This window comes from Drosophila melanogaster, chromosome X (genome assembly GCF_000001215.4).
Source record: "Drosophila melanogaster chromosome X".
Classification (NCBI taxonomy): domain Eukaryota; kingdom Metazoa; phylum Arthropoda; class Insecta; order Diptera; family Drosophilidae; genus Drosophila; species Drosophila melanogaster.
In genome coordinates, this window is record NC_004354.4 from 12,717,501 (window position 1) to 12,735,970 (window position 18,470).

At 36.6% G+C, this 18,470-nt stretch overlaps 1 protein-coding gene and 1 long non-coding RNA gene across 6 annotated transcripts in view; both read right to left on the minus strand.

Moving 5' to 3' along the window:
* Smr (Smrter) overlaps positions 1-18,470 on the minus strand; it is a 58,416-nt gene that overhangs the window by 33,298 nt on the left and 6,648 nt on the right. For 2 of the 4 annotated variants that reach the window (NM_001272562.1, NM_167335.2), the window contains 1 exon segment: positions 13,434-14,900. In NM_001272562.1, the coding sequence (NP_001259491.1) occupies positions 13,434-13,939 (506 nt within the window). In that variant the 5' untranslated portion in view covers positions 13,940-14,900. 4 annotated transcript variants of the gene reach the window in all.
* On the minus strand, positions 124-13,453 carry lncRNA:CR43963 (long non-coding RNA:CR43963). Of its 2 annotated transcripts, none has more exons than NR_073653.1 (2): positions 13,434-13,453; positions 124-551 (listed from the first exon to the last, which is right to left on the minus strand). It is a non-coding gene; the product is annotated as a long non-coding RNA:CR43963 (long non-coding RNA). The 2 variants fall into 2 exon arrangements; NR_073654.1 differs by lacking the exon at positions 13,434-13,453 and adding an exon at positions 853-960.

Below are 18,470 nucleotides of genomic sequence, written 5' to 3' on the forward strand. Positions count from 1 at the left end.
TTATTTATTTTGTCATAATTTTTTCAATCTAATTTTGTAATTGTTTTTAATAAAGTTTGTTCATAAGGTTTTAACAATTTTATATTAAGTTCATGCATGTATATGAATGAATGTATCAGCTTGTGCCTCATGTTTTGTATTCTTAAATAATATTTTATATCGGCCAAAAGCTTTATAAACCGTGTGTAAACTTTGACCTTTTTACCGTTTTACGTTGAAGCTTTTCGCGTATTTCTACCCTCTAAGTCCATTACTTTTAAATTAATTTCGACCTTGCCCATTAGATGTTCTAATTAAAATTCCATCATATTTTCATACTCTTCTTTCAAATTTTCGTATCTTTCGCATAAGAATTCTTTCCCAATTGCAACATTTCATTTTATTTTAACAATTTTGATTTTTCATTCAAATGAGAGCTTTGCTTTGTATTTGTAATCATTTTTCCCCTGTTTTTTTTTGATTTACTGCCTTATAATTTTCGTTTCCTTCCTTCACAAAAACGCAAAAACGTTTTGAATTCGATGGTTTAAACGTTCGTTGGGATGTTTTACCTGAAAAAAAAGAGAAAACGAAAAATTAGCAATTGTTATACATATATGAATATATGTAAATATACAAGGTACAAAAGAATTGCATGCAATTTGAATTTGCCTTTGTGTGTTGGCGAGTAGCAAATTTCCATTTGCGTTGCATAACATTAACGTTTTTGCAGCACTAAAAAATGCGTATTTAAACTAATATATTCATCAGCATGTTATTGCCTAGCTAAAAATCAAGTCAAATATCTGATGTTTTTACATCATAGTTTTAGTTCAAAGTTTACTTCATATGTAATAACATTTATTCCATTACCCATCTTTTATTGAGTGCCACACCCACGACAAGAATTAAAGCCGCAATAGAGAAACGAGAACAAAAGGAAAATGCGAAATCTAAACTCGAGTCAAAGGAAAAGCTCCGGCTAATAAGCTCTCTTTTTCAAGTTTTCTTCTATCGGCTTCTTTCTCGCTCAGCGTTTTCTTCGCTTATTCCTCAAACAACATTTCCCTCGTGCTGCTCTGCATTTTCCGCATTAAAGTTGGATCAAACAAAAAGGAAAATAATTAAAAGCCGCACACAGCTTTGTTTTCGTTTGAAAAAGTTTGAAAACACGCGGCAGCCAGAAAGAGATGGCCGGCGTTTAAGGACTTAATTGGGGATGTGCGGGCGAAAGAGAAGGCATGCATGCACACATGCACCGTTATCCGTTATATGCGCAGTAAGTCATTTATATATATGTAGACGTGTCTGTATGCGTGTGTACACAACACATTCTATCCATATGTTTTGTGCACACATGTGTGTGCAGCATCCATAACCATTCTCCCCAAAACCCACCACCCACTACCGCCCCCTTTGCCGTCTTCTTCTTCTTCTTCTGGTTCAGCCACGCCTTGTGGCTGTGTCCACACAAATATGTATATGCATGTGCATGTATATGTAATCCATACATACATATACATATGTATGCACATACATACATGGGTACATTATGCACACAGCGAAATAAAAAGAATCCAGGCAAATATTAGAGTAAAACTAACAGAAAAACGGAAAAGAAGGAGCCTAAAAACATGGAACATAGACCACGCAAAAAAGAGCGGAATACAAAACCACAGAAAAAAAAAAGCAGAAAACACGAATATAAAACGGAAAGCGCAAATTCTTCCATGCAAAAAAATATAAAAATAAAAGGAGAACGAAACAAGAAGCTGCGGCTGTAGAAAAACGAAGTACACTGTCAAAAATTCTACTCAATCGATGTGACTAAGGTATTGCATTATTGTTTTCTATTCGTTGTGTTTCATTTTATTAGCCAGCAGTGGAATGTCTACGTTCTTTTAGAATCTACATCCCAAATATGCATTGTTTTCTTTTCACTCGCATTTTGTCCAAGTGTACGCACAACAAATAGCTGTCTGCTATCGCCTCCCCATTTTTGTGAACTTTCCCGCCCAATTTTCCGATCCCTTTTGGCCCAACAACTGCAGCACACAGTGTGCAGGCCAGCAGAAAAACAGAAAAACAACAAACTTTTTGTTTTGCACGGTTTATTGATTTTTGTCGGGCGGCAGAAAATGCAGAAAATTCTGTTACTATGTGTGTGTGTGTGTGCGGGGAATGCGGGGTGGGGGTAGAGGGTGGCGATGACAGCCTTGTTATGAATTCCCCAAAGAGTGGGCCTGCAGGAGGGGCGGGCGAGGGAGTTGAAAAAGTTGCTGGTTGGAAAAGCCAGCCGTATTTTGTATGTTGTGATTATTATTATTCTTGGCTCCGGTTTTCCTCGCTCCTCTCGCTTCCCTTAATTCTTTTCGCCCGCTTTTCGTACTTCAAATTTAAAAAAATTTATATTTCGCCCATTTTTTTTCGCCATCATATATTTCCCACGCTTTTTGCGCCAACCACATGCTTTTCATTTCTGTTGCCTGCTTTTAGGCGCTAAACTTTGCCCAGCTGCTGGAGCGAGATAGCTGCAACTTTAAAACGTCCTTTGCTTTCTGTGTCTCCGTTCTTCGCCCCACCCCCCTCCCTCCACCCTGCTTCATCCACTCCTTCGTAGCCTTCCTCCTTTTGCGTCTGTCGTCTGCTTGCCATTAAATTCGTTGGAAATTTAATTTGTGCTCGAGACAAGAAAAGCCACGCAAACAGAGACAAAAGCGAACAGAGTGAGATAGGACGAATGCCCGAGAGAGAGATGGAGAGATCGAGAGAGAGAGAGAGAGAGAAAGAGCGAGAGCTGGGGACACAGCGAGAGAGATGGATGGAAATGGGTGGAAGGGAGTTGGAGAGACCACGAATTGGATCAGCTGTTATTTGAGCCAGAATGCCAACATCTCCCACTTCATTTCCCCCCTCCCCCCTTCCTACGACGACGATGAATGTTGAACGGCTTTAATGGGGAAAACTCGTCTAAAATAGTTGTTAGAACACGCAAGAGAAGCATTACTAATAACTGTGGGAATTCATATCGCACACTTTAATCGCGTTTTGCGGCAGTATCTGGTGATTACAGGGTGTCGTTTAGACATGTCAAGCATTCAAAAGTAATTATTTGTAATTCATTTTTATGGCTGGTAAACATTGTAACAGTATTTTCAGTCAACAATCCTGGAAACTGGAAACACATAGTAACATAGTAACACATTTGTCTCTTTTTTTTAAATTTTTGGGAATAAATCAAACAAGTTCAGTCCAGCAGCTAACAAACAATTAGCTATTATTAACGCCAAACGACGAACATCGTGACAGCTCTCAAAATTAAAACCTTGTGAGCTACGCGAATGCGTTAAAGTTTCATTAAAGCATGTTTATTTGATTCCGACACATGTGTTGTGATTTAACAAATAGTTAATTCAATACAAATTGTATTTTATTTGCAACGCTTGCTTTTCCACCCCCCCTTCAGTTCAGTAATTATAAAATCAAAGTTGATTGCCTTTTGGCACATTAATGAATATCGCGAGCAGTCTCGTGGAAATTCCCGTGTGCATCTGTAGCTGGCTGATTCATTTTGCCAACCGACAATCTATCTGTGTGACAGTTAGGTTCATCGCTTAAATGCAGCTAAATCGAAACCATAAGCGACCAAATACGGTTGACAGCAGTTAAGTCGGTATGTTATCGTCACTGACATCTTGTCGTGTCGCTTCTTTATCACCCATAACTGTATTGTATGTACGTTCATATCCCGCCATCTATCGCCAACACAAATACAAGGCACACACACACACACACACACGCACACACCTAGAGAGAGACACTTGAATATTAATGAGCTGAAATTGCACATTTGCATTTGCCCATTTAGTAGTTCAATGTACAACACACACCTTGTCCGTCCATCGATGAGTTATCATCCCGCCGTCGCTCGGTTTTCCCCTCGCACCTGTCGCACACCTCATGAATATAGAGAGAGCCGTCGTATACTAAATTATAGCAACGTACAACGAAAACGGCGACAGCAGATAGAAAAAAAAATAGGAAAAGAAAAAAAAAAGGGGGAAAAAATGGTAAATGGAAATGGAAAGGGGTAGTGGAAAAAATAAACCGCAAATGACTCATGACCATTCAGATTAGTGTTATTATTATGACAGTGGGCGTCGTGCATTCCCCTCAAGTCAACAACAACAACAACCGCACAAAGTGTCACAAAACCGGGCGTTGATATCAACCGACAGGTGGCGCTATCCAAAGCTATAAAGCAATCCTAAAGTCAAAACAAGGTATTTCCAGAATATGAGCCACATCCGGAGCTATTAATATCTGGGTTTATTCCACAGTGTTTGCTTTGAACAACTGACATTTGATACATATTTTAGAATTCAAACAACACTTGCTTATATTTAATCCAACAACTTAACTTTTCGTTCAACTGATTTAAAGTCGTTTCTGTAATCGATATGATATGATCGATATATGCGGAATGCAAACCTAAGCAGCTTTAAGTTACGTACACATATATGTGTAGGTATACATTTTCTTTCCATCTGCCCCTTTTTGTTATTATTTCGTTTATTTTCTTTGCCTTCGATATTTAAGCCAGCTGTTTTTACAGCTGTTCTCCGACCATTTAGTGATAGTCAGCTAAATTTGCTTTGGTATTCTTTCGTTCGCTTCTCAGGTTCTTTTCGCTACTTAAAGCCCCCCCTCTGGGGATATTTTATTTCAAACGCACAGTCAGCGCTGCAAATTGTTGTTTAAGCTTACTCAAATTACGAGATATCAGCAAAAATGCTGAAATTGTGATGAGAAATAAATGGAAAAAAGAAATCTGATCATTTTTATGCCCTCCTCTCTCTTCCTTATGATCTTAAACATGTTTATAGATACATAAGCATTTTTCAACAATTTTCTTGTGTAAATATCTATATCCACTGTCTTGCTCCAGCTTTTTTTTTTTTGTAGTTATTCAACATCTATAGACATCAATTGACTAAAATGTGTAATATCGGCATTTGCTTGCAAACTGAGAAAGGTTCTAAGATCTCATATAACTCTTGAAGTTCTGGGAATAAATATACATATGTACATATGTATGTTTATCTTTATTTATTGTGTGTAAGCACAACACATCCCACTAACTTGCCAATTTTCACACGAGGTTGCGAAAGCAATTTCCTGTCTATCCGTACAGTAGATACAAAAAGATCTACGATCGAAAAGTAACTACAATATTCTCTCTATTTTCATAGCTGTACATTGAACTTTTGCCAACACATTGTTAACAAAATTACTTATAAATATGTGAATGTATATGTACAAAAATATGTGTGTATAATTTTATAGAAAGGGGCTGTTGTGTGATTAGGTGTCAATTATTGCGAGCGTTCGCATGAATTTTAACTTGGGTATGCAAAGGTTCAAAAGCAATGCGAACCTCGCTCCCCTACAAAATAATTCAAAAAATATTAAAAACGAAACGTTTAGTTTACAATAATCAAAATAAAAACATCATTATTCTGGGTACATACTACCGAATTTATACCCCAAGTTTAAACTGATTTTTGGAAAGTATCTAATGCTTGTTTTAAACTTTATTAGAATATAATCACACATCCACATATAGTTTAATCAACAATTTATCTTATAGTTGAATATATGTAGTTAACCCTTGGATTTCCCTTAAAACCAACTAATTTTCGCCATCGAGTTAAGTATAAAAATAGTTTCATCGCTTTTTTTGCGCAGTATCCAAAATAAAACACAAGTGATGATGGGTTTGATTTCTGTTTATGGAACGCAGGAGTGAAAGGGTGTACCAAAGTATCTTTATCTAATCGAGGTTGTAAAACAAAGGTAAATAGAAAACACACACCATCTCACAACCCAATCTTTTCCACTCTGACGAGCCACTTTCATACACAAAGCTAAAAAAAAAGAAAAATAAAAAAAATCCACTAAAAATGCGCGCCAAAACGGGGCCATGAATTAATCTGTTTCTTGTTGTTCCTATTTTATAGGTATTTTTTTGTGTTTTTTTCCCTATTTTTTTTTGTAATCTAATCTGAAAGCAGTGAGAACACCAATTACGAATGCCGCGTAAAGCAAATAATACACAATAAAAGTCATAAAACTTATCGCGATTTAATCTGGTGGGAATGCAGCTGTGTGCGCGTGTGTGTGTGTGTGTGTGTGTGTGTGTGTGTGTGTGTGTGTGTAAAGCGGAACGTGACATTGATAGAACACGATGCGTGGCGTTATCATTAAATATACTCTTATCACAATCGATTCACGATTGAACAACAACAAAAACAAACTTGGCAACAACTAAACACGGAAGAGGAACAAAAACAAAATGAAATAAATGGGAACGAGATAAAGGCAAATGTACTACTATATAACATACATATTATATATGTATATATATATATTTATATAGATGTATAGATAACAGCCGCTTATCAAAAGAGTCATCGTTGTAGGACAAATTCAGGAAGCGTAGTCAGAAAAAATTGGGGTCATAAAGCATTCGGATTAATCAACAATCGACATCAACTCTAAAAATCAATTCAAATTCCAAAAGCATTTCAGCATTTCAATCCCATCCTTTTTATCCTCCTGGAAACGAAAAACGATGCAGCTCGTTTATACACGTAATACGCGTTAATTACCCATGGATTCCATAAACTCAGTTTATATTGTTCGATCATCGATCGATGGATGGCAATAAAAATAGAATGGATTATGCAAAGACTTATCAAAAATTCAACAAGCAATCATCATCAAAAATTGAATGGACAGCCGCCAATGGTGAAAAAGGGGGCGTGGCGGAGCGGGCGGTTGGTTCATTAAAGTTTCAATCGCTGAGAATGCGAACAAATGTCGTCGTTTGCATGCGTCTCAGTCTCTGTCTCCGTCGCCGATTAACTGTAAAACTACAGCTCAATGGAGATACATATACACATATAGACGTATGTATGTATGTATGTATGTGCATGGACGGGTTGGAAAATAATGAAAATAATGGCTTGCGAAGGAAGCGGAAGGGGAGGGGGGGGGGTGGGTACTGGGCCGGCATGACTCAGAGAACTTTAACCGTTTTACGTGGCCTCGAGTGTGCGCTCGTTTCTACAATGTGTATGTGCGGTATTGTGTTGCAGATACAGATACATATACAGTTGCAGAGATACAGATACATTAACGACACACAGCTGGGGTCAAAATGTTAAAGATCTCGGGGAATTTACAAAACGAATATGAATCAGTCCAATAGAAAAATATAGTATAACCACAAATGTTAAGTACCTATGGCAATAGGGCACAAAGTATCTCAGCAACTGTTTATGATATATTGCATATCTGTCTTTAAAATATGATCGATATTTGCATACTTCCGATAGGTTACATATCGAATAGTTCGATATTTTCGATTTATAATTGTTAAACCAATGATTTCTAAACATTTGCTTACTTACTTATGTTTTGAAAATACAAAACATTCGATTGCAATACTTTCGATATTTTTCAAATGTAAAAACCTAACCTTCGATTGTTTAAACCGATCTTTTTGATATGAAACTATTTCGATTATAGTTTCGATTATTGCATTTTTATAGCTATTATTACTCACTAGGTAGTGCTATTTAATTGACTGCAACTGTTTGCTCTGAGCATCCCATTGCCTCATTCCGTCTCTATTTTTTTTTTTTTTTTTTTTTTTTTTTGAATCTATCGCTCTCCGTTTTGCCCTCATCTTCCCATGGCTATTGCGTCTCTTTCGCTCGTCCACTATTTCCCACTCTGTCTAGCTCGGGGTCGTTGCAGTGCAAAACTATAGTTGAAGGTGATTTCATAATGAGTCCTCTCCCCTCTCTTTTCCTACCACCTCCTTCACCGTAACTTTGTTGTTTTTTTTTGCTTTGTTTCTTTTTTTTTATAGCTTTTTGCATTTTTCCTCTGGGGCCGCTGCACTTTTTGTATTGTTGCGCTTTTAGCAAAAATAGACATTGTCTGGACGTCGACGTCAACGGCGAGGGCGACTGAAAACTGCGACGTTGGCATCGACCGCGTCAATTGTTAATTATACTTGGCTTTTCTCTTTTTTTCTCTCTTTTTTCCCCACCTCGCTTTCTTTAATTATATTTCATTACGTATGTGCATTTTATTGGCATTTTTTGTGTTTTGCCTTTTTCTCTCGATTTTGTACTTTGTTGTGTTTTTTATTTTTGCTAGTGCACAAGCACCCCCTCCCCCTTCCACCCATCAACCCAACCACCAAGTGCAAATGCTTCCCCAATGCTATAATATTATTGGTATAGGTCAGGGGATATAACGATACAACAATGTACTACATACACACGCCCATATGCCTGAATTGTTGTTCCAGTTAACAAGATTTAGGTACCTTTTAAATAAATACAAAAATACTCATATAGCGCAGTGAATGGAATAGATAATGCATAATGCATTTAACAACTTCTTAGTATATGAATAATAGCAAAAGGCGAAATGATCGTATTGATCAATTTCATAAAGATAATTTTCAATAAAGATAAAATAACGTAGTAAAATTACTTACTATAATTCCTTAACCCAGCAGTTCCATTCACCGCTTTTTAATCAGTGAATCACCGCTCGGTAAAAATCTCGAGCGCTTAAATCAACGCTCAATTTGTATGAAAAAGTGTGATGATTTTAACATAAGAAATCTTCGCTAAGAAAAACATCACAAAAACACCACTAAAATAGCTCAAAATCATCGCTATAAATCACTGCTGTTTAAGCGCATCATTCGATTCATCGCTCGTTCACCACTATTTCATCGCTCTTTTTGGCAGTTTTTCATGCCCTATTTTCATCAACGCTTCATCAATGAAACATCGATGATATTTCATCAATCATTTATTGTTATTATTTTAATGATGCATAGGATTAAAGTGCAAACATGAAAATAAATACATATAACATTCCAAAGTCTTCTTTTCAATCAACACGCAGCCAAGTTTCTCATTCTTTTCGATTACCGACTTGAAGAGCAAATCAAACAGCTTGGGCCTTTAAATATTTAAAATCTTGTTCATTTCCCTTTCGAAAACTTGATTGATTGTTTGGACAATGTGGAATGCGTTACACAATTCCGCGTTGAATTAAAAACAATCAAATATTCACCATGTCAGTTGTTCTGGACAAAAGTCGTCGCAGTAGTTAGTTATTGGCAACAAGCCGCAAATATAAAATTCCAAATTCAGGAAAATTCGAAATTTCAACGAAAATCGTAATTCTAATCGACCGAAAAGTTTTCAGCAAGGAAGTTCAAATTGATTTACAATTCCCCAAACACAATCTCCAATTGAAGTTTCATTTTTGGGTCCTTCAATTTCCTCCAGTTCCTAAAAGTTTACCTAAATAAAAATAGAAAAAAATATAGGAAGAAAAATTAAGAATAAAAATAAAAAACGGAGAAACTACTTCCCTTCAAATATTCAAAATGGAAGTTCAAAACTTCTGCCAAAGTTACACAAACTACAAAATAGTTTTGGCCCAAAACAAAGAGCAAAAAATGAGGTTGTAAAGAAACTAAAACTAAAACGAGCGAAACTTTTTCTTCGACGAATTTTAAAGACTGTGCAAATGGGTGGGGGGCGGGGCAGTGGCAGTGGGCGTCATTGTGGCCTCTTCTTTGTTTATTTTTATAGCTGCATTTTCAATAACAAAAGGCATCGCAGCGCTGCGATACCAGATACACAAAGGCGCAAAAAGATACAGATACATTTGTATCTGCTGACTTCTGCCGACTTCTCCATTATTCGCTACCCACAAAGACCAGCCAGCCGCACTATACAATATCGAATGTTAACAAGCAAATAAACTTTAGCCAAGAATCAAGTGGTTTCATTTTCCTCGCCACGCAAGTAAACTTCCTTTCGAATTGTAATTCTTGCCAATTTAGCAATATCAATTTCGTTTGGGAATTTCCGATGTTTGTTTAGGAAAATTCAGTTCAATTGTGTGGCTAACATTCTCTGTATTTTTCTTGCCCTGCCATTTGTGCAATATGCCATTTGTTTTTTTAGTTTTAATTTATTTTTTAAATAAAGCGTTGGTTGCTTTAAAATATAAGTAATTTTAGTAAATTTTTAGTTGTATGCGCCAGAGCGTTAAGCATTTAACCAATGGAGTCCCATTAAAAATCAGTTAAAAATGGCACAAAAATTGGATGGTTGCAAAGGGGGAGGGGGTGGTAAAAAGAAAAAAAAACAAGTGCCAAGGGGCAAGGCAGAGGGCAAAAGCGCCGGAGTGACAAGCAAACAGCAACAAAAACAACGCGCACATGACTGACATATGTACACTATGCATATGCATGTGTGTAAAGTGCCGGGTCGATAAACAAAAAAGTTAAAAAAAAAAAAAAAAAAAAATTCATACACACATATGTACGTACGTACGTATGTATAAAAATAAGAGAAGAAACGGCAGCAGCGCTGCCCACGTCGACGTCGACTGCGCTGCCAGCTGATAGCGGGCGTCGCAACGTCGCATTTGACTCATTAAATATTTTGCAACCTTGACCGTTCGAAAGCGATTAAAATTGTGATGAGTGTGTGTGAGTGTGTGTCAGTGTGTGTGTGTTTGCGAGGCGGCATGCAATTGCAGCTTGAATTTATGTGCACTTGCGCGCGTGTGTGTATGTGTGTGTGTGTGTGTGGATTGCCCCTTGTGAATGAAACAAAAACTGTTGACATTTGCCAAGGGGGCAAGGCAAAGCAAGAAATGCGAAATCCACACTGCCCCAAATGCAAACAACATTCGCATATCGATATCGATAACACAAATGCTTGTGGCGGAACCGGAAAAGTGAAAAGGGCAGATGGGATAATGGAAAAACCCTGGGAAAAGCGAGTCACAAATTGGACCACAGTTTTGCAAGTTTAAGGGAAAATTGAGCCTAGTCGAAATGAACTTAAAAATAGAGCATATAACAAGCGCTGCTTCAACAAGAATGATCATTCTATTGTTATCGATGACAAATGCTAGATTTGAGCCACTTTCTTTCTTCTTAGCAACACAATCATACATAAACATTATTTAAATAAACAAAATTAATTTAAAATAAATGCAAGATACGAAGAAAACCCATTGGATAAATTGGCTGAATTGGCTGTATTCTGTTTTTTTATTTTCCTTCATACAAAAAATTGCACATAGTTGAGTATGTTTATTTTGAGTTTTACGTTTCGTGCATTATCTTTCTTTCAACATTGTAGATTTTTTTTATCTGCACTCCAGACACCAATCACACACATCAATCACCGAACTTTTGCCGCAAGAAAAAAGAGGTATAATACACCACTGCTTTTCTCTTTTAAATTGCGTTCTAATTTACCAAACAAGCAAAAAAAGAAGAGTTAACAAAAGAAAACCCAAACATAAACAAGCAAAAAGAGAGAGAAAATAATTTTGGTCCATCGTCATCAGCTGTATTATCTTGCCTTTTAACATTCATTTGCTTTTGTTATACACACACAGTGAGCACTGAGAAATGAAAAACTTTAACAAAACTATATTTTATATTAATTATGGTTTAAGGCTGTTTATTTTTTATCACTCTAATAATAATTGAAACTTGTTAAAACAAAATAGAAATCCCTTAAAAGCAATCTACATTCATTTTCTTGCTTCATTTGTTTTTAACTATTGGTCCTTTGGACCGCATACAAATAGAATGGCATTGGAATGGTCAAGAAAAAGGATGTCCCCACCATTCTCTATTGTGGTTGCCTTTTACTGCCTCCACTGTAATCATTGTGGCAGGTCAATGGTGTTAAATTACATATAATTATTTTGTAGCTTTTCCTTATACCCGTTTTTTTTTTATCACCTTGTCTTGTGTGTCTCATCTCAAATGCTTTTCACTTCCCACATTGTCTTTCGTTCGTCTCTAAGCCACAAAAACATGAAACCGTACCTCATCATCATTATCATCATCATCATCTTCATCATCATCGTTACCAGTGTCATTATCATTAGCTTGCGTTTTTATTTGTTACGTTTTTCCGGATCTTTTTTAACTCTTCTTTGTATTTGTACTATACACAAAAATCCCATATTATCTTACACTTTTTGCAATGACTCATTTTTTCACCAACTGGCGGCGTCGCAAATGCAAATTATGAAATCAATGCGATATTTGCTTGCTAATATTTGCTAACTTGCTTTAAAAAAATCAAAATTGTTTGTTTAAAGAAATGCTTGGCTTTTAAGGGAGAAAATCGAATTTTAAAGAGTTTTCCCGTTCTGTGTCTTTGGCACTCATTTCAATTATTTCATTTTGATAAATTAACAAAAAGTCTATTTGTATTCAACAGGTAATTTAAGTCAAGTCTTTCTAGAAACGCATTAGTAATCAAATTTATGAAACTTTTTTATGGCCATTTTTGAATGCCAGCTGTTTCCACGACAACAACGGAAATGGAGCATTAGCATAACTTTGGGTTAAACCGGTTTAATATATAGTAACAAATGCCATTGAAACGAGTCAAGGTCAAACAAGTGCGCCCGAAAGCAAAAAATAAAACACAGCAAAAGTTTTAAACACGTTTCTCTACGAAATAAATTGAATCCTTTTCCATTGAAATCGCAACCACTTGAAAGTTGCAATCTAAAAACATAAATAAACTTGATGCAAGTTTATTTTTCACGGCACTAATCTTATCTGAATTGCGGCCAATATTCTGCGAATTTTAATTGAAAGTAGAAAGTAGATAAATGACAAACAAATCAAGTCGAACAATTAACAATTGGCCATTATATAGTTAAGTATTTCCTTCATCAGGAAAGTTAAGTAAAGTTAATTAAACGGAAGCCAATGTAATTGGTAATATCTCGAGAAAACTTGCCTAGTAACATAAAGGAAATCCTATAAATAAGAACTTTAGGCAATTAAAAGAAAATGCACACCATACCCCATATAAATTAAAAACAATATTAATTTCCAAATTCAGCGGAAATTTACTTTTTTTTTTTTAAACAGAAACGGAAACTTGATAAATCAAACGAAAGCAACTTAAATTCCTAATGTACATTCAACTAAATATATACACCACCTTGTATTCTTTCACGAAATCAGCGCTATAGGTGCGCTTCGTCACTATGTGACACTAGGACTTTTACATTGTTTCATGCCATTCATACATGTATGTACATACATACATATATTACGGAAAACTATGACTCATTCCGCCGCCCAGTTTTCACCACCCAGTTCTTAGCAACTGAAGGTGAGTGGAAAACTAGTTGCGAATAGGCTGCAAAAGACAGCAGACAGGAAATGAGCTTTGCTGCGGAAATTTACCGCGTGGAAATGGTTGCGTTTGATTGCTGCCTTGCATTAGGATGCTCCTTCCTCCTCCTCCCCCCTTTGCCTTTCATTTCTTGTTGCCAACTTTGCCACTCACCTGTGAATGGATGCTGCATTTGATGGCAGGCGTTGCTGATACGCGGACATGCTGGAAGCCTGTTGTTGTTGCTGCTTTTGGTGTTGCTGCTGCTGCTGCTGCTGCTGCTGTTGCGTCGCTTTATTCTGCTGATTAGAGATGCTGATAGATGATTGATGCAAATGATGGGACGTTGGTCCATTATCATGCTGCTGCTGCTGCTGCTGCTGCTGTTGTTGCTGCTGCTGCTGCTGCTGTTGCTGTAGTTGTTGTTGTTGCTGTTGCTGGTTGCTGCTGGCAACAACACGTTGCTGCTGATGATGTTGCTGCTGCTGCTGATGGTGTTGTTGTTGCTGCTGTTGCGCACCGTTTGGTGTGTTGTTGTTGCCGCTGTTGCTGCTATTGTTGTTATTGTTGCTAGTGTTGTTGTTGTTGCTGTTGCTGCTGCTGCTGCTGCTGCTGTTGTTGTTGTTTGTGGGCGGCGGAGCACCGACCTGCACTGAAGTGGAGCGTATAGCTGCTTCCATTTCATGCCGAACTCTTTTGGCTTAAACACTTGTTGTTGGCCGCAGAATTGATTGATTTGCTTTGTTTTGTTGTTGTTGCTGTTGTTAACGTGTTGCTGCTGTTGCTTGTGTTGCTGCTGCCGACAGTTGCAACATTATTGCACTGCGACATTCTCTCGGAAGTGCCCCACAAAAAAATTTCGCTTTAAAGTTAGCACTAATTTTCGATAATTTTGTAACTTTTTCTCTTAAAGTTTAACTAACTTAATTGTGTAAGTTGCTTCTTTATTTCTTTCTTTATTTTTGGTTTGCTGTTGTTGCTGCAACGTGGCAACAGCATTTGCCTTAATGCGTTTGCATTTTTATTTTATTTTTATTTTGATTGCACTTTTTCTTTGCACTGTAAATCAATTGATTATATATTTGTATAGAGATTTTCTTTTTTCTCTTTGATTTTTGATCTTATCTATTTACACACACACTGCGCTCTGTAAGGAAAAGATGTTGGCACTAAATATTATTTTCCATTTCATTTGTTGAAACATATCATTTTTTATTTTTTCATTATTTCATTTTTTCTTTTTTTTTTTCGTTATTTGCATCACTTCACTTTCGGCAAATCATACAACAAAAATGCGAAAAAAATGGTTGTGTTTAGGGGATTTTTGGCAATTTAACACTTCCAAAAAAGTAAATTTCGGCAATTCGATATAGATGTGTATGTGTGTGTGTGTGTGTGGCTTATATAAAAATAGCTTGGTTTTTTCTTTTAACGAATTTCGAAAACGAAACGAATTTTTCCATTAATTAACAGCTTTGCACACTTCTTTTTTTCCAGCCCTCTTGCCATCTTGACATCTCTCTCTCTCTCTTTCGCTCTATCACATGACGACACGCACCGAAAAAAAAGAGGCAAAAACAAAAGAAGTTTACTTTTATTTTATCATCCATCCATCCAAACCGCCGGTCCGTCCATATCGAACTGCAAAAAACGAAAGAAAGAGAAACACTCTGATTAGTTGCAGAAAATCAACACACAAACAAGCTAAAAAAAAAAAAAAAACGATAGCAGGCATAGCAGGTTAAATGATTAGAAAATCGATAATGGCCATAAATATTCCAGCAGATAATGCTCACCCGCCATGCCACAGCTACCAAGCTCCCAAAACACCCATCCAAATCAAAAAAAAATAATAATACTAATAAAAAAAAATATAAAAAAAATTGTGACTGACCAGTTTGAAGTGCAGAAGCGCATTATCGCGTCTGCGATTATTTCTGTCATTGAATTGCCCCAGCCATCGCAATCCGACTTATGTTATCGACCGGTGGGCTTAAGGTATTGGTATTTACGGCCAAAAGTCCTCTAGATCGAGCATTCGAACGGCAATGGAAACACAACCAACTAATGGCAGAAACAATGGGTAGTGACTACACAGAATTTATTGAGTTAGTTATCGATCGATTATTTCGATTATCAAATTACTAAAATCGCTTTCGAGTTACGCACAGAAGTTTCAATTGAAAACTGCCAAGCAAAACGATAAATGTTAAACCATTATAATTTGCGAAGAAAATGCCATATTTGATATCATATACATATATCATCTTTCGCTATAATTAAAGATACTAAAGGTCATCTATCGGCTTTTTAATAATCTTCTCCATTGTCAGTCAAGCATTTTTGATGATTACTAAACCACTGTTCATTAAATTCGCATTATTATTTTGATATAAAAAGCAATTAATGATTCAATTCAAATATTCACTGGCATTGCTTGAAAGCCAAGCGAAATGATTCAACACATTCTATTCGCATGGGTTTTTCGTTAAATGGAAACAGAAATATAATTATTCCGGAATTTGCTCATTAATTTTTTACGATTGGTTTGCCAAATTGGTTTGTAAATAAAACTGAACATGAAAGAGCAACATGCATATACGAAATGCAATACATTTTAATACAGATAACTATATATACATATATTTGTGCATCTAATAAAGTTGCATACATCGTATCTTGTATAAGTACATACATTTATCTAGTTACGGTTTCCTTCGATTAGAATGACCCGTAAAAATGCATTTAAAGGAAAATGTTTGAGATAAAAGTGCCATCATTGCTTGGGAAAATGTAAGAATTAAGTATTAAATATAAATATGTTTATGCATATTTTTCAATCAACTACATATTTAAATGGCATTTGGCAAACATGAAGTTCTTATGCATGAACATACACACACACATACATATGTACATATTTCAACCGATCCGCATTTTCCATTAGTTTCATTGAAATTTCATGAATTGCGACTGTATTTTAAGCCGCACTTGAATTATACAACTTTTGCCCATTCGCCCGCCGCCACGAAAACTCTTTTCCCATACGAGCTGAATTTATTTCAACGGCCCATGGAACTGAAGCGCTTTAAAAGCAGAATTCATCAATAATTTTTCGCCCACTCATCTATCATTCGATAGCACACATACACACGGGCATATAGGCAAACGCACACATAGACGTCTATGTACATATACAATTGGAGATATATGTATGTACATACATATGTACATATACATACGTATGTATGAAAAACAGAGGAAGACAGCTGCCCGCCCGGGTAGAAAATCATGGGTGCTGAAGTTTGGCAACGTTGCCATGAAAAACTCTCCAATATTTCTGGCCACATGTTTTTCTGTACTACCTCAGCCAGCGTCGCAGTCGGCGTTTTTATATCCCTTCCCTTCCCCACCTAACAACCAAGCAACCTTATTTCTGCTTTATTTAGTTAGTTTTGCAATTTTGCAACTGTGTTTGCTTTTAATGAAAGCAATTAAACTGCACGGCAGCAAATAAATAAAACAAAGCGGAGAATGCGAGAAATACAAATATACAAATATGGTAAATTAAATTCACACCACGAAAAATTGAATTCGAATTTAAGATGTGAAAATTAAGCACGAAATTTCAGTAAAGTATAAAGTGAAATAGAAGTAGAAAACGAGAAACAACAAAGAGCGCAGAAAAAAAAAATCAGCCAAGCAGACGAAAGCACAGTTGCCAAACTTCACGGGGCGAGAAAAAAGAATAAAGAGGCAGGACCGAGGATTTGGCAAGGGGAGGGAAAAAAAAACCTTAAGCACGCGTAAGATTAATGCAGCGTTGTTGCCGAATTTCACAAGCAGCATGGCAAAAGGCAAAAAGCAGAGAAGCACAAAAGCAAAAAACAGCCCCAGCGCAAACAAATTAATAAAAATAACAACACACATACAACAGTAGACGACGGAAATATATATGTACATATGTATGTATGTGCGAGAAAAAAAAGAAGCTTAAAAACTATACGAACAAAAATAATTGAAAATAGGAAAAACAGAAACGTAAAAGCATAAAAAAAAACCCTCAAAAAAAGAAACAAAAAGTCAGCAGAGCAGAATTATAATAATAATAATAATAGCACACAAAAGAAACCACAGTAAGCACTCTAAAAGCAAGAGCATGACACGCTCAGTTAAAAATTAATTAAGATATACAGTAATAGTGTATGTAGGTGCAGATATACGAATATACTTTATTGATACTAGCAACTGTATTATGAAATGGTTGACAATAAATTATAACTAACATAAATTCATTAAATATATTAATACATAATATTAAAGTTTCATAATATTGCTTCTGAAGCGCTCATTGTATCGAGTGCGCACAGTACACTGAAGAAACCAACTTAAAGAAGAAGACGAAAACGATGCCGAGGCACATGTTTAAGAGCGAGCGAGAGGGAGAAGCAGATAAGGCACTAGAGCGGCGGAGTGCCAATGCGCGCAAGCAAGAGGGTAAAACGGGGGGATCTGCGCACAAGTCAAGCGGAAGACAGAGCGAGAGAGCGATAGCAAATAAAGCAAGCAGTAATGGAGCACAGAAGACAGGCCAAGAGGGGGTGCAGGGACGAAAGGATGAAAGGGAAACGATGGATCGGACAAGGAGTGCCGGTGGGGAGGGGAGGCCACTGCTGTGCTGAGGTTGAGCAAAAACAGAGAACACACATACATACACACCTACGTACAGAAACGAACAGTTGCGCCCAAATTTTTAGGCTGCAAAAATGTGCAAGTCATTCGGAGGGAATTTGCAATTAAGTTTCCTGCTATTCTTTAATTCTTGCCTCTCCCACGCTCTCAAAATTCGAAATAAAAGTTATTTTGTATTATAGCATATCAAGATTAAATTTATTGGAATCTATCTTATCATATCAATACTATTTGCGTCAACATGTTACTTCTTTCCGTATTTTCAGTGCAATTGCGAATATTTAAATAACTAGTGTTGCGCAAGTAAATCAAATATGTAAATTATTTGATTGGGGCAATTTGATCAAAATGAAATAACGGCAATTACGCAGGTGCTATTATTGCGCACACCGCTGTGCATGCATACATGTGTAGCGTCTATATGTATGCGTGTGCTATGCCAATACAAACAGTAGGCGGCATGGCGAATGGAATGGAAAGAGGAAGTGTGGATGTGAAACGAGGATAACAGCAGCGGGG